Source organism: Zasmidium cellare (assembly GCF_010093935.1).
Source record: "Zasmidium cellare ATCC 36951 unplaced genomic scaffold M409scaffold_43, whole genome shotgun sequence".
Classification (NCBI taxonomy): domain Eukaryota; kingdom Fungi; phylum Ascomycota; class Dothideomycetes; order Mycosphaerellales; family Mycosphaerellaceae; genus Zasmidium; species Zasmidium cellare.
Genome location: NW_022986987.1, coordinates 79,242 through 92,071, shown reverse-complemented (window position 1 = coordinate 92,071; position 12,830 = coordinate 79,242). Strand labels below are relative to the sequence as shown.

General features: G+C 53.8%; 6 protein-coding genes across 6 annotated transcripts; 3 read left to right on the top strand and 3 right to left on the bottom strand.

Moving 5' to 3' along the window:
- Positions 1-243: 243 nt before the first annotated feature.
- Positions 244-2,190, bottom strand: M409DRAFT_28421 (uncharacterized protein; the record flags this gene model as incomplete). The annotated part of the gene is made up of 2 exons (XM_033809031.1): positions 244-685; positions 737-2,190. 2 exons carry the CDS (start codon positions 2,188-2,190, stop codon positions 244-246), a joined length of 1,896 nt encoding a protein of 631 aa, XP_033661979.1.
- Positions 2,191-2,684: 494 nt separating this feature from the next.
- M409DRAFT_69954 (uncharacterized protein) lies at positions 2,685-3,488 on the top strand (the record flags this gene model as incomplete). Its single annotated transcript, XM_033818508.1, has 2 exons — positions 2,685-2,922; positions 3,022-3,488. The coding sequence occupies 2 exons, from the start codon at positions 2,685-2,687 to the stop codon at positions 3,486-3,488; spliced, it is 705 nt and encodes a 234-aa protein (XP_033661978.1).
- A 778-nt stretch (positions 3,489-4,266) lies between these two features.
- On the bottom strand, positions 4,267-7,881 carry M409DRAFT_28419 (uncharacterized protein; the record flags this gene model as incomplete). Its single annotated transcript, XM_033809030.1, has 1 exon — positions 4,267-7,881. One exon carries the CDS (start codon positions 7,879-7,881, stop codon positions 4,267-4,269), a length of 3,615 nt encoding a protein of 1,204 aa, XP_033661977.1.
- A 202-nt stretch (positions 7,882-8,083) lies between these two features.
- Positions 8,084-8,566, top strand: M409DRAFT_28418 (uncharacterized protein; the record flags this gene model as incomplete). Its single annotated transcript, XM_033809029.1, has 1 exon — positions 8,084-8,566. One exon carries the CDS (start codon positions 8,084-8,086, stop codon positions 8,564-8,566), a length of 483 nt encoding a protein of 160 aa, XP_033661976.1.
- Positions 8,567-8,983: 417 nt separating this feature from the next.
- Positions 8,984-10,648, bottom strand: M409DRAFT_28417 (uncharacterized protein; the record flags this gene model as incomplete). Its single annotated transcript, XM_033809028.1, has 2 exons — positions 8,984-10,184; positions 10,245-10,648. The coding sequence occupies 2 exons, from the start codon at positions 10,646-10,648 to the stop codon at positions 8,984-8,986; spliced, it is 1,605 nt and encodes a 534-aa protein (XP_033661975.1).
- A 479-nt stretch (positions 10,649-11,127) lies between these two features.
- Positions 11,128-11,868, top strand: M409DRAFT_28416 (uncharacterized protein; the record flags this gene model as incomplete). Its single annotated transcript, XM_033809027.1, has 1 exon — positions 11,128-11,868. One exon carries the CDS (start codon positions 11,128-11,130, stop codon positions 11,866-11,868), a length of 741 nt encoding a protein of 246 aa, XP_033661974.1.
- Between the last annotated feature and the right edge of the window lie 962 nt (positions 11,869-12,830).

The following is a 12,830-nucleotide window of genomic DNA, read 5'->3' as shown; positions in this document are numbered from 1 at the left end:
GTTGTCGATTGTCAAGGAAGAAATCCGAGGTGACGAAAGAAGAAGAAGCGAAGTCTGTTGTGTGGCCTCTCAACGTGAAGGATTCGCTGCCTCAGGACGATGGCACAGCCTCACTTAGCGAGCAGAAACAACCTTAGCAAGCGAAATGGAAGACATCTACGAAATCAAGAACAATGGCTGTCATATCAATACTGATTCGATTTCTGGGTATCTCAGACAAAGCACTGAACGGTGATACTTCTCCTACCTCCTCGGAATGATGAAATCCTCATCATCATTTCCCAACTCGTCCGAGTCCCACCCCTCCTCTTCATCGCGCTCGGCCAAGGCTAGAAATCGTTGCAGCTCCGCTTGCCGTCTCTGCTCCAAGTCCTGACGATTGCCGCCTCCAGCCTGACCGCCGCGACCTCGACCACCACCTCTCCCGCGCTCATGGTTCCGTACCGCTTGCGCACCACCACGAGCAGGAGCGTTTTGAGGAAATGCGTTTCGTTGCCGCCGTGCGCCTCGTTGTCGAGCATTCCTGGGCGGCTCGTCTTCTTCATCTGTGAGATCAAGCCAGTCAAATTGTGCCATTGCTACCATTATGGGCATGTCATTGTGGGGTGGTTCTGGAACGTCAGGGAATAGAATGCGATTGTTTTCTTCTGCTTGTGCTTGAGCGGCTGCCGCTTCGGCTTCAGCACTGTGGCATTGTCAGAATGATCAGGTTTCAGTCACGTTGTATTAGACTCACGCATCAGCCTCTGCAGCCTCCTGCTCCCAATGTCTGGGACCAAGGAACCCTTGACCATCTCTAGGCGCTTGTCCATCGTCCCCCTCTTCAAGCTCCCACAAACGCTGGTAACAAGTAGTTCCAGCTGTGTTGAAGTGCAAGTAGGGATTTTGAGGATCCAGATAGAAGCCACAGAGGTAGCAAAAGTGAGTAGAACACTGCGTGCAGTGCATGTGATTACATCCGTGCGTCTTGCTCGTAGGAGCGTTGCAGTACGAGCAGGGTGATGTGTGCTTGGCAATGTAGTCGTAGCTGGCCCTCTCCTCGGCGCTGAGCTCATCGGGGTTCCTCGGATAGCAGCGAACGTACTGGCCATGCCAGCCATGATAACAAACGCGACAGAACGCCAGCTGGCACTTCTCACACACGGCGAGTCTGTCAGCGAGGTCGATGGCCTTCTTGGAGTCCTGAGAGTTCGCAGGCGCGTCATTGTTGTCGGGCGCGTCATCCGAGTCATCTGAAATCTCATTGTCCACGTACGTGGTCAGATCTGCGGGGATGGGTGGATACTTGTCGCTCTTGGCCGGGCCATTGCACCAGGTTCTTGGGCAGTAGACGGTGGTCTTGTCGGACTCCAGCTTCTTCTTGCGCTTCATCTCGACGTATCTCCTTACCGTGCTCTCCTCGATGCCCATGGCGAGAAGCTCACGAGGGTGAACAAGGCGATGCTTCTTCACTCGCATTCTTCGCCCATCTGCGTCAAGAGCGCCACAGTCAGGATCGAGACATGCCACGCCAGTGACGTTGCCCTCCGTGATTGCGTTGTTGTAGAAGTCTTGCAGGCAGAGTCTGCAAAAAACATGACCGCAGCGCTTCATACGATAGCAAGCCGAACCTTTCTTGGGCTCAAGACAGATCCCGCAGTCATAGGTGCCCTTGTTGAAAGTCTCCTGCTCTTTCTGTATTGCGAAAGCAACCAGCTTCGACTCTTGCTCTGCAGGCAGGATGAGACAGCCATCAGAACTCTGATGGAAGTCGAATCCACGCTCGGCAGCTTGCTGGACGTAGTCGATATATGAGAAGAGAATCTGACAATGTCCGTACTCCTCCCACAAGGTCGCGACTTCCACCTCAAGTCCAGCGAGCTTCTCTTTCGGCAGCCAGTCATGCTGAGTCGTCAGCTTGACTTGAGGAGGCGCATCATTGGGGTAGGCCTCTGGAAGGTCCAGATGTAATGTGAGTGGCGGTAGTTGGGTCAATCGCACATCTTTCTCGATGTGGGCGGCGCCGTTGGTCGCAGCGTCAGCGTAGGTCTCGGTCGGGGAGGCAACCGTTGGCATGAACCGAGCCAGCAGTGGAGTCGTAGGTGTGATGGGTAGTTCGAGAGTGGCCGTGAAAGGCTTCGTGGGATCGATGATCAACTCGGGGAAGATGGCCGTCAGAGAGCCCAGCTCTTCTATACGCTCGTCTTCCATGGCAGCGAGGTGATCGTTGTTCGGTGTGTTTCTGTGTGTGTTTCGTAGATTCTGGGTAAAGTGAAAGCTGACAACAGGAAAGGCGAAAGGTCGAAAGGCGGTCCGGCGGACATAAGTACTGCCATATCACAATGACATTCAGGACCAGCGTCTTTGTCTCTTAATCAAAGGCGTGGACCAAGCGGGTGCTATGAACAAAGCGACATCTGCGTACCTACAAAGAACGTCAGCAGTCTCAGTGGCAAAGAAGTTTTTGAGCTGGCTGAGCAGAGAAAGGCCGTGGAAAATGTGTCAACAAGAAGACGAAGCTGTGGCGATGAAGTGTCCTCGAAGTGACTGACTGTCCAATGACGTGCGGCCAAACCCGAGCCGATCACTAGCTCCAACTTTATTCCCCGCGGAAGTTCACATGCTCCTGCCGCTCCACCCCCAGTCATTCATTCACTCACCTCTCTCCCTTCCCGCTCTTTCCGTCTTCGGACACCGCCCTCGGTATGGACGCACCACCGCTGGCCTCGCTTTCTCTGACTCACGTGCGCTACGATCCCAACGATATTCTCTCCTACATCTCCGCCCACCTCGCATTGGTTCCACAAGCCCTCGTCATCGCCTACGTCTCGCTGATATGGGGCACGCGAGAGGTAGAGATCCTGCTCATGTTCGCGGGACAGATGGGCTGTGAGGCGTTGAATTGGTTGTTGAAGAGATATATCAAGGAAGAGAGACCGACTCGTACGTGGAAGCACTTTCCCAGGACCGTTTTGTGGTCATGCCCTTCGAAGCACAGGATAGAGGTAGACGTAGGCTAACAAGTAAACTTCGGTCCCATAGAAATGCTAGGCAAAGGCTACGGCATGCCCTCCTCCCACGCCCAATTCGTCGCCTTCTTCTCGACCTTCCTAACCCTCTTCATCCTCCTCCGCCACGACCCCCACAACCACCCTCACGCCTCCAACACTCACATCCCCACACCCCTATGGCAACGCCTTGGTCTCGCAGTTCTCTCCTTCATTGGCGCAGCAGCCGTTGCCCAGAGCAGAATATACCTTAACTATCATACGCCTCGACAGGTGTATGTGGGCGTTGCTGCTGGAGTGACATGCGCGGTGGGTTGGTTTGTGGTTACGAGTATTGCGAGGAGACATGGGTTTGTGGATCAGTTGCTTGAGGTGCCGCCCTTGAAGTGGCTGAGGTTTCGGGATTTGGTCGTCAATGAGAGTTTGGAGGATGCGGGCTGGCATCGATGGGAGTTGGCTAAGCAGAGGAGAGCGGAACTCCTGGGGAGGAAGAAGAGGTAGGATACATATGTGCTGTACAGATATTCGAACCTCTAGGATTTCATCTGATGTTTTTCTGCCTCCGTCGATTTCACCCTCGAACGCCAGTCCCGCCCCTGACATCCCGCCCACACGCTCAAACCAACCCAAACCTCCACCCTCGTGCACCTCATCCATCGCCATGGTCATGACGTACAAGCATCACCCTTCCCATCACGACCATAGAATTCCACCGTCAGGCGCGACTGCGCACTCCCCTTAGTGCAACAGCACAAACACCCAATGACCGCCAAACCCACGACTCAAGAACCCTGTCCAACGCATCCGGGAGACAGACTGCTGGGACGCGGGCCGACGCAACCTACATGTCTTGTCTTGCTTGGGGGCGTGAGACGGGCCGATGGGACGTGGATGTGGTGAGATCTGGAGGAGTGATGGTCTCTGGGAATATACGAGGTACGGCGCCGCTGATGGAGGGGAGGGGACGTTCAGCACTGTGGGAGAGAAAGAGATACATCCCCAAAGATCTCCATCCTTCCAAGCCATTCGATACAGCTATCACGTCTTGCTCGAAGGGAAGAGAACGGGGGGATGGAACGCGGAGGTGTCAAGATCTTGCGGGCTGGTCGTCTCCGGGACTATACGAGGTGCTATTCCGCCAACGAACTCGAAGGGACGTTCGGGATAGCAGCAGAGGAAGAGAAAGAGACACATCCCCGAAACTCTCGATCGTTCCAAGCCATCTAATGCAGCTATCGACTCTCTCTACACCCATATACGACGGGGACAGTAAGAGACCTCACCTCCCCCTATCAAGAACCTTCTCAATCACCCACACGCCGCCCTTCCTCACCTGCAGCACCTTCCAAGGCGCAAGCGGAAAACCCTCACCCACCGAGTGAGGATCCCTCACCGCGATCCGCACCCAACACTCCCTCCTCCTCCCGCCATCGCGGTCCTCAATCTTGCCGAGAGGTTTCCCCATCTCGAGAAGGGGAGTACCCTCCGCGAGCGCTGCGAGCTGTTTGGGCCCAACTGTGGTGAGGGCATGCATCCTCGTGCGGTTCTTGCCCCCTTGCCCCTCGCGCCGGCTCAGGTGAGAATATACCACGTAGTCGGGCATCTCGCGCGGTGAGAGGCGCGCGAGAACGCTGCTACCGTGCACGTATACGCTGCGCTGCTCTTCCTGCTCCGATGGGCTGGCGGTGCGGTCGATTTCCACCTCGGCGATTGAGGGGAGGAGCGTGCGGTAGGGAACTTCACCTGCGCGGGTGGGCTTTCTACCTCTGGATGCAGCGTTGGGCAGCTTATCCCCGCGGATCGCTACGTGGTCAATATAACCAGCTGCGACTAGTTGCTTCAGAAGGTTGATTTCTTTCTGGGATGGAGGGGAGAGGCTTGTCGTGGATGAGACACCTGCTTGATTGGGATCCTTCACTCGGTTCTGCATGATGTTGTGTAGCTGGCGTCGCTGCAGCTGGACTTCGTTCATGCCTTTCTCACGCAAGTAGTATTCTGCACAAAACTCTTTTGTGCCGCCGGCTTCGACTTGGGCGTAGGCGGCCACTGTTGTCAAGAGTTTCATTACATCGGCTTTGTCGTCCCAGGCTGAGAGGGTTTTCTGCGCTCTGCCGTATGCTTGCTTTCGACTATTGAGAATATCTTGGTCTTCGTTATCTTCGTCTTCATCGTCGGCGTTGCCATTCCGGCTCGAAAGAGCTTGCGGCTCCGGTATGAACAGGTCGCCCACAGCAAGACCCGCAACCAGTGCGATCGTATACGCAAGCACGTTGTTCCGCAGGCCCAGCAACAGCATCTTGCCGAACCGTGGATTGACAGGGTAGTGGATCAACTCTTGTCCCACTTCGGTGACCTTGCCATCGCTCGGGTTGATCGCTCCAATGTTCTTCAGCAGACGCTCTGCCTGAGCAAGCTGCTCGCCTTGTGGCGGAGTAGGGAAAGGGAAGTTCACAACATTATCCACGTTCATCGTCTTCAGCTGTAGTACTGTGCCTTCAATCGGCGTTCGAAGGATCTCAGGCAGTGTGTGCTCTTCGAAATACTGTTCGTAGATCGCTGAGCTGTACAGTCGGTAGCAATGCCCAGGGCCTGTACGACCAGCTCGACCCATACGCTGTGAAGCACTTGCTTTCGATATCCAGTCAATCTTAAACTCTTGTACGCCAGTGGCAGTATCGTATCGCTTCTCCTTACTACGCCCGCAGTCGAAGACGTACCTCACCCCGGGAATGGTGAGCGACGTTTCGGCCACGTTCGTTGCAAGGACGATAGACCTTGAACCTTCAGGGGTCGGCTTGAAGACACGCATCTGCTGGTCTGCAGGAAGTGCTGCATACAGTGGTAGAATCTGTGCTTTCAGGGCGCCTTTTCGTGGGAGAGCTGGATCTGGTTCGACATCGTCGAATTCTGCATCTTCTGCGTCATCGTAATCGTCCAGACCAGTGATCTCGACATCAGACTCATCGTCTCCTTCCTCTTCCTTTTCTAGGTAGTCATTGCTTTGTCTTGCGCTGAGAGCAGGACGCTTGGAGTTCACGAAGCCGGTGTTTGAATTCGCAAACTCCTCTTTCAACTTCTTGGCCACTGTTTGAATCTCATCTTGACCTGTCAAGAAGACCAGAATGCTTCCTGGGGGCAGTTTACGATGTCCTCTCGACACCTTCCGCACAGTCTCTTCCACGAAATCACGTTGCGTTCGACGAGCAAAGTGCTCGGTCACAGGGTATTGTCTTCCTTCTGCTTGTACAATCGGTGGCTTGGTGCTCTTGAACAGCCTCGCATTCATCAAGAAGTCGGCCACGCGGAGGGTTGCACTCATTATGACAAGTTTCAGCGGCTTGTACTTCTTCGGCTCCTCCTTACTCAGATCATGACGGAGTGGAACGATACGAGACAGCATTCCGATGAGGATGTCGGTATTGACACTGCGCTCGTGCGCTTCATCAATCACAATGACGCTGTACTTGCTGAGAGCAAAGTCCTGGCTGATCTCACGCAATAGAATGCCATCGGTCATGAATTTGATCTTTGTGCCAAATCCTACGTTCGAGTCGTATCTGACTTGATAGGCAACCTGCTTGCCATATTGCGCGCCCAGCTCATGTGAGACTCGGCTGGCCACCGAGACAGCAGCGACACGACGAGGTTGTGTAATTCCAATTATGCCATCAGCCCCGTATCCATTCTCCAGTAGCATCTGAGGAAGCTGTGTAGTTTTGCCAGACCCAGTAGCGCCACACACTATGGACACTGAATTGTTGTGTATGGCTTCCATGATCTTCTGTTCCTCTTGAACTACGGGCAATTCGATACGAGCAGATTGGACTTCCTCTGATCGTGGGATGGTGACTGCCGCTTGAGGGCGATATGAGTGTCCATTCTGCACAGTGGACATGATCTCGGCCGCTGCAGGATCCGGTGACGGTGCCCGAGGTTTGAAAGCGGCCTTGGCGGCTTCATTGTTGACAGGGACTGCAGACGGTGTGAATCCTACTGCTTCGTTTCGCTGTGAGTCTGCCCAGGCCTTGAATGCAGAGACTCGTCCGGGCTTCTCGTCTTCTGCCTCATCTTCCGAGTCATCCTCATTGTCGTCTTCCTCTGCCTCATCATCGGTCTCATTCGCGGAGCCCTCTGAGCTTTCTTGTTCTTCATTTGAAGATAGTTCCTCCCTCACTTTTCCATCATCATCATCCGATCCGAATCCCTCCCATTCTGACTCTGCTTCTGAGCCATCCTGATCTTCTTCGGAGCTCGAGTCGCCCGCACTGGGTGGGGGATCGGGTGATAGCTCTTTCGCCTGTTTCCGTCTCTTTCGTCGCTTGATCACCGGCCGGCCTTCTTCGTTGGTGTCGAGAGGGCGTTTCAGGCCTATCCCGAATGTCGCGCCGTTGTTCGTAGGCTTTGCGTCTCCCTCGGTGGCATGGACATTGTCCTCGGGTTCGAGATCGCTCGTTGGGCTTTCGGCTACCTCCCTCTTTTCAAACAGAATGTCATCGCCATCACTGATCCCGGCCTCTCGCTCCTTAATCGCCCTGTGCAGGCGTTCTCTCTTGCTCTCGTGCACCCGACCAAGCTTTCGCGAGCTTTGCAAGAGGCTTGGATCGACTGCTTGTTGCTGGGATAGCTTCTTGATGAGATCTTGGTTCTCTTCCTTCCTCAGCTTGGTATCGATATATTTGTCAAGCCTTTTCCTCTTCTTGCTGTTGATTTTGTCAGGCTGTTGAGCCTTTATCTCCTCTTGCAGATTCCTCCGTCTCTCCTCTTTCTCCGACTTCGACAGAGGGATGATCTCTGTTGCATTGGCGTGGTCTGAGACGCTTCTTCGGGGATCGTCGCTGCTTTGTCGGGCAAGCTTCCTGTGTTTTCGCTCTCTCGGAACGAACTTCTTCGACATGATGGTTGGCAGCAGGATGGACGGCTTGCACCTCGAATCTTTTTTCGAGATGCGATCGGCTTTTCCCCAGATTTCTCGGCAGATGGACAACGAGCCGAGCCGAACCCTGCCCTAGCTTCGAGCTAAAGCGTTGCTCCAAGACGGCATTCTTCTCCTCCACTTTCAACAAACTGGGGACATCCCCGAGAGAATACAAGGCACCATGGCAACGAATACAGAGACAGCTCAACTGAACGCCTATCCATCTCCGTATCCAGCCCCATCAAAATCTACCTCAGGCACCGTGAATGGCCGGCTCACTTCCGTCACGTCAATCGGCTTCGCAGACAAGATCCTCATCACCATCACACAAGCCGGCAAACTGGCTCACTGGGTTCACGTTCCTCTGTCAACAGCATCAGCCGACCCGATGAATCCAGGACCAATGGCAGGCTCTGGTTCTGAGAACGACTTACTTCCGATGACACACTTGACAGCTACGACAGTTCTCGGTGGCACGAAGCGGGAGGATGAGGTCGTCGGTCAGACTCTGGCCACTACAATTGGCAGCGCTATCTTGATGAAGCGATCTAGTGAGGAGCGGCTTCTTGTGGTCGGGCTGGGCTTGGAGGATGCGGCTGGGATTTTGACTGGACGGGCGCAGTTCGACGAAGTGGTTGGCTTGGTGCTCGAAGTGCTTTCCTGAACACCACTCCCAGGGCTCACAGACCATACGAGCCGTCGCGTTGCCAAAAAGTATCTTGAATCGCAAGCAGGGTTAGTGGGCTGCCATCAACATGAAGCACCAGCCAATGCGATCCCGACTGCGAGGCAATGATCATTCACACAACCCGACGAGAACAGCGGAAATTTCACTGTGTCAATTCTCTCCAAGCTGAGGAGACCTCAACCTCGGTGGTTGAGGCCATGCTAAAATAGCCGTGCATTGAGGGGAGCACCGGTTAATCAACGAGCATAGTGAAAAGTTGTGGAAGTGATACATGGTGCCGAGATTGGACCGGTTTGAAGCTCAACAACTATGAGCGAGCCTACGCATGCAGACCAGGTGTACTCGCAACCCTGAAAATATTTTCCATGAACTAGATCCATGTTGCATTTCAGCTTATTGAAGTATACTAGGACACCGCTCGCGCTCCTGCCCGAGAAGCTCGAGGTACTTGGCTCTCTTGACCGCGTCATCTGTCGCCCTTCCCGTACTAAAATCCCAAAACTCCTCTACAGGCGAGTTATAATGACCCCTGATCCACGGCATCTGCCGCCCCCATGTTTCTAGCTCCTCGAAGCTACGTTCAAGGAAATCTGGTGCGAGCACACGGATGAGGCCAGAGTAGTACAACTTGTCGTCCGGTGTTGCGGAAGTGGATCCGCAAACGATTAACATCCATAGCATTAGGTCGACGAGAGGCTGGCTTCTGCCGACTTCGCGAACGGCGCGACATATCAGCTCCGGGGTCAACTTCCGACGCACTTCGTCCCGAACATATGCAATAGCTGTAGGTGTGGCATCCTTGCGGCGACCAAAGCACCAAACGAAAATCAGCGCGCTAAAGGTCAGGCAGCCTTGGAGCTGGTCTCGCCATTCCGCAGGGCCTTCCAGATGATCTTGCATTTCGAAGTTGGCCAACCGCTGACCGATCTTCATGCAGCCGATCGCTTGTTCTTTGTTGTGGACGGTGGGATAGCCGTACGGTGCATCGTGATTGGGTAGCATCTGACAAAGTGCTGTAAGTGCTTTCAGAGCATCCAAAATCTGCTCCTTGATCAAGCCAGTCACGGGTGATTGGAGCAGAGGGCAAGATGCAGGTAGCATGAAACCCAGTGCTTCGACTTCTTCAAGTGCGGAAGTCTCCTGATAACCGTAGGGATAGCGCATTGCGGGGTCAATCCGTTCCATCTGCCCGACGTTGAAGAGCAGCAGGATGGCGATTGTGCACTGGATGTGGTCACCGAACTTGGCTTGTTCGATGGCTTCTCTTGAAGGTGCGATGGTGGCAAGAGCGTTGAGATGGTTCACGACCTCGTCCAGGTCTCCTTGGTTGGCCTTGATGAGAGCCAGACGTACAATCGCCCAAGTCAAAGACAGCCCTTCCGAATCGCGGTCGGCGGCGGAGAGGGTCGGTAGTCTTTCCAGGCCAGCATAGACGATGTCGATTGTCTTGATCTCATGTTCGATAGCTTTGACTTCCTTTTTCTGAGTCAAGGTGTTCGCGATAGCAAGCCAGCTATGGCAAAGCGTAGCGTTGCTAACTGTCTCTTGAAACAAGTCCGCTTTCGATTGTTTCCACTTCCATGCTCGATGATAGCTGTAAACGATAGCAATCAGCGCGTGACTTTCGCGGAGAGATGGCCTTCTCTTTGCTTACCGCTCGAATAGAGAGATGAAGTCACTATCGAGCACGACGGGAAAAGTGTCGAATGGTTCGAAGGCTGTGCCGAGGATTTGTGAAATCGGTGACGGGCTGATGTCAATGTCCAAGGGCTCTTCAGGTACGATCGACTTTCGTGGTTTTACTCGTCTCGTTGACTTTACTTTCTTGGGTGGATCCTTGCAGGAATCAAAGTCGAGGGTGCTGCAGAACGTGGACATGGTGCCTTTCTGGGCCGAAGGATTCCTTGCATGTGGAGTGGACGCGCGGGTCCCCTTGCCACGACCCCTCTGACTCTGCACATGATGCTGAGCATGACTGCGGATCCGGCTGAGGGTAGTCGCGTCGACGTGCTTCTTCGTGGAGTATGTGATGATCTGCAGACCCTCATCGGTACCCATGGCTGTGAAGGATCCAATAGTTTTCAAGAGTGCTGTTGTACCTGCAGAGGCTTAGGTGTACAGAAGAGACACATGTTATATCGAGAACACCTACCGCCCTCGGCGGCGTGACATGCTTGATGAAGGTCAGGGCTATCTCCGTCATTCGCTGTTGCGCTGAAGTAATGGTCCACGAGACAGACACTTTCCTGTCCCAATCGGGTATGTGTGCCACTTGAGAGCGGTTTTTGCGGAGCCCTATGATAAGTCATCTGGCGTCTCGTGGTTTCGGGGGCTAGAGTTCCCCGATTGTGCATGACGAAGGAGCTGAGGTTATGGTTACAGTTTAGCGCCGGCTATTTGCCGGGCCCGTCTAGCGAGCCAATAGTGTGCATCTCCTGCTGCGACACCTGGACTTCTATTCCGTGGAGAACTTCACCTCCTTAGATCTTTCGTCGCAAATACGCCAGATGAGGAATTGATTCACCCCACAGTCCGCCATGGAGAGAGTCGTGGACAGGTCAGAATTACTGTCGGAACACAGCACGCCGCCGTCTTCACCAGACATCAAAAGTCTCAAACGCCTTGAGGAGTTCGAGTTCGTCAACCACGGCGAGGCTACCCAACAGGAACGAGCGCAAGATGCAGACAACGAGGAGATGGACTTCTTGCTCTTTGCCCCAAGTAACAAACAGGCCAATGATGCTACCGAAATCGCCAAGATACGTGTTCAGACGCCACCATTGACAACAGGAGAGCCTGGATTCGTCATACCGAATAGAGACGACAGCTACTATTTTACAAAAGAACTTTCCGACGCAGCAAAAGCAGTTTATTCGCAAGCCGCTGTAACAGGCCAGGATGTTGTGTCCCGTTCAACCAGCAGCTGGCCTGGCAGCTCCTATCCATGGAAAGTCCTTCAGATCCAGAGTACCAAACGCCAACGCATCATCCTGTCCAACTCAAATATGCTGTTCGCCAAGCTATACGACCATCCAACAAATACCAAACGAAAGAGACCAGGCAAGAAGACCCGGGTAGAAGTAAGAACCAAAGCTGCCGCTGCAAAGGCCCGCCAAGATGAAAACCGCAAAGCCGCCGAGCAAAAAGAAGCCGAAGAGCGAGAGAAGCGTACGCGTCGAAACCGAGAGAAGAAGGTCAAGAAGAAGCAACGCGAGAAGGCCAAGAAGAACGAGACCGCTGGTGCCGAAGAAGACCAGATGTCGCAAAGCTCCGATTGAGCGAGTCCCGCCCTGCGTACATGTTAGCTTGTTCAAGCCAAAACTCGAGGACAGAGCCTACACTTGCTCTAAGCTGTCGTATATGTCTTGTCACTATGCAGCATCAACGCTCTATTCCACATGGCGGTTACGGCCTCCTCTATCTGGGCCGACGTCTGGCGCATTACCTGAAGATTTTGGAATATCTGGTCTTGCTCCACTCGATGCATCTCATATGTCCTGAGACCGTCGTTTCGAAAGAGGACCTGCCGACAGGATGGACATTTGTTCGTTGCCTCTTCGTCTGGAGTACCCCCTTTGAACCAGTTTATGGCACACCAGATGCATATCACATGCTGGCTGTTGCATGGCAATCGAACCGGCTTAATGTCATCGTTCTCGAAGTAGTAGTGGAAGCAGATGGGACACTCTTGCTCGTTTGCTTTCAGAAAGACCGGATCGGGATCTCTCAGGAATCTTCTCGTGAACGACCTCCAGCTCCGATTGGACGACCATGTGCCGTGGTCAATGCATGGATTCACGATTGTGGTGCCTGCGCGGCGTTGCATCAATCGTGCTACAATGCGCGAGCGGTTTTCTTGATGAGGTGGCCCGTTTGCTGCGGGTGGTGGTGCCGCGGCCGCGGGCAAAGGCGCTGGTAAGGGAGCAGGCGCAACTGGATTCAACGGAACTCCGCCTTGGTCGGTGTTTGCTGTGACTCTGTGCACAATGAGACCGCAGCAATACGTGTGTGTGTAGGATTCTATTGAGCTCGAGCTCGACTGGCCCATGGTTGGCGCTATTCTTGATTGGGTATCGCGTGTATGAAATGCGAACGAAGATGGTGGTATGAATGGCTTTCAATCAATGGAGGCGAGCGAGTATGGTGCGATGATGTTGTGTTTGGATGATGTCCTTCAAAACAGAGAAAGACATGGAACCGCCTCTCAGAAGCACTTGCCTGCCAACTACAAGTCGCGACT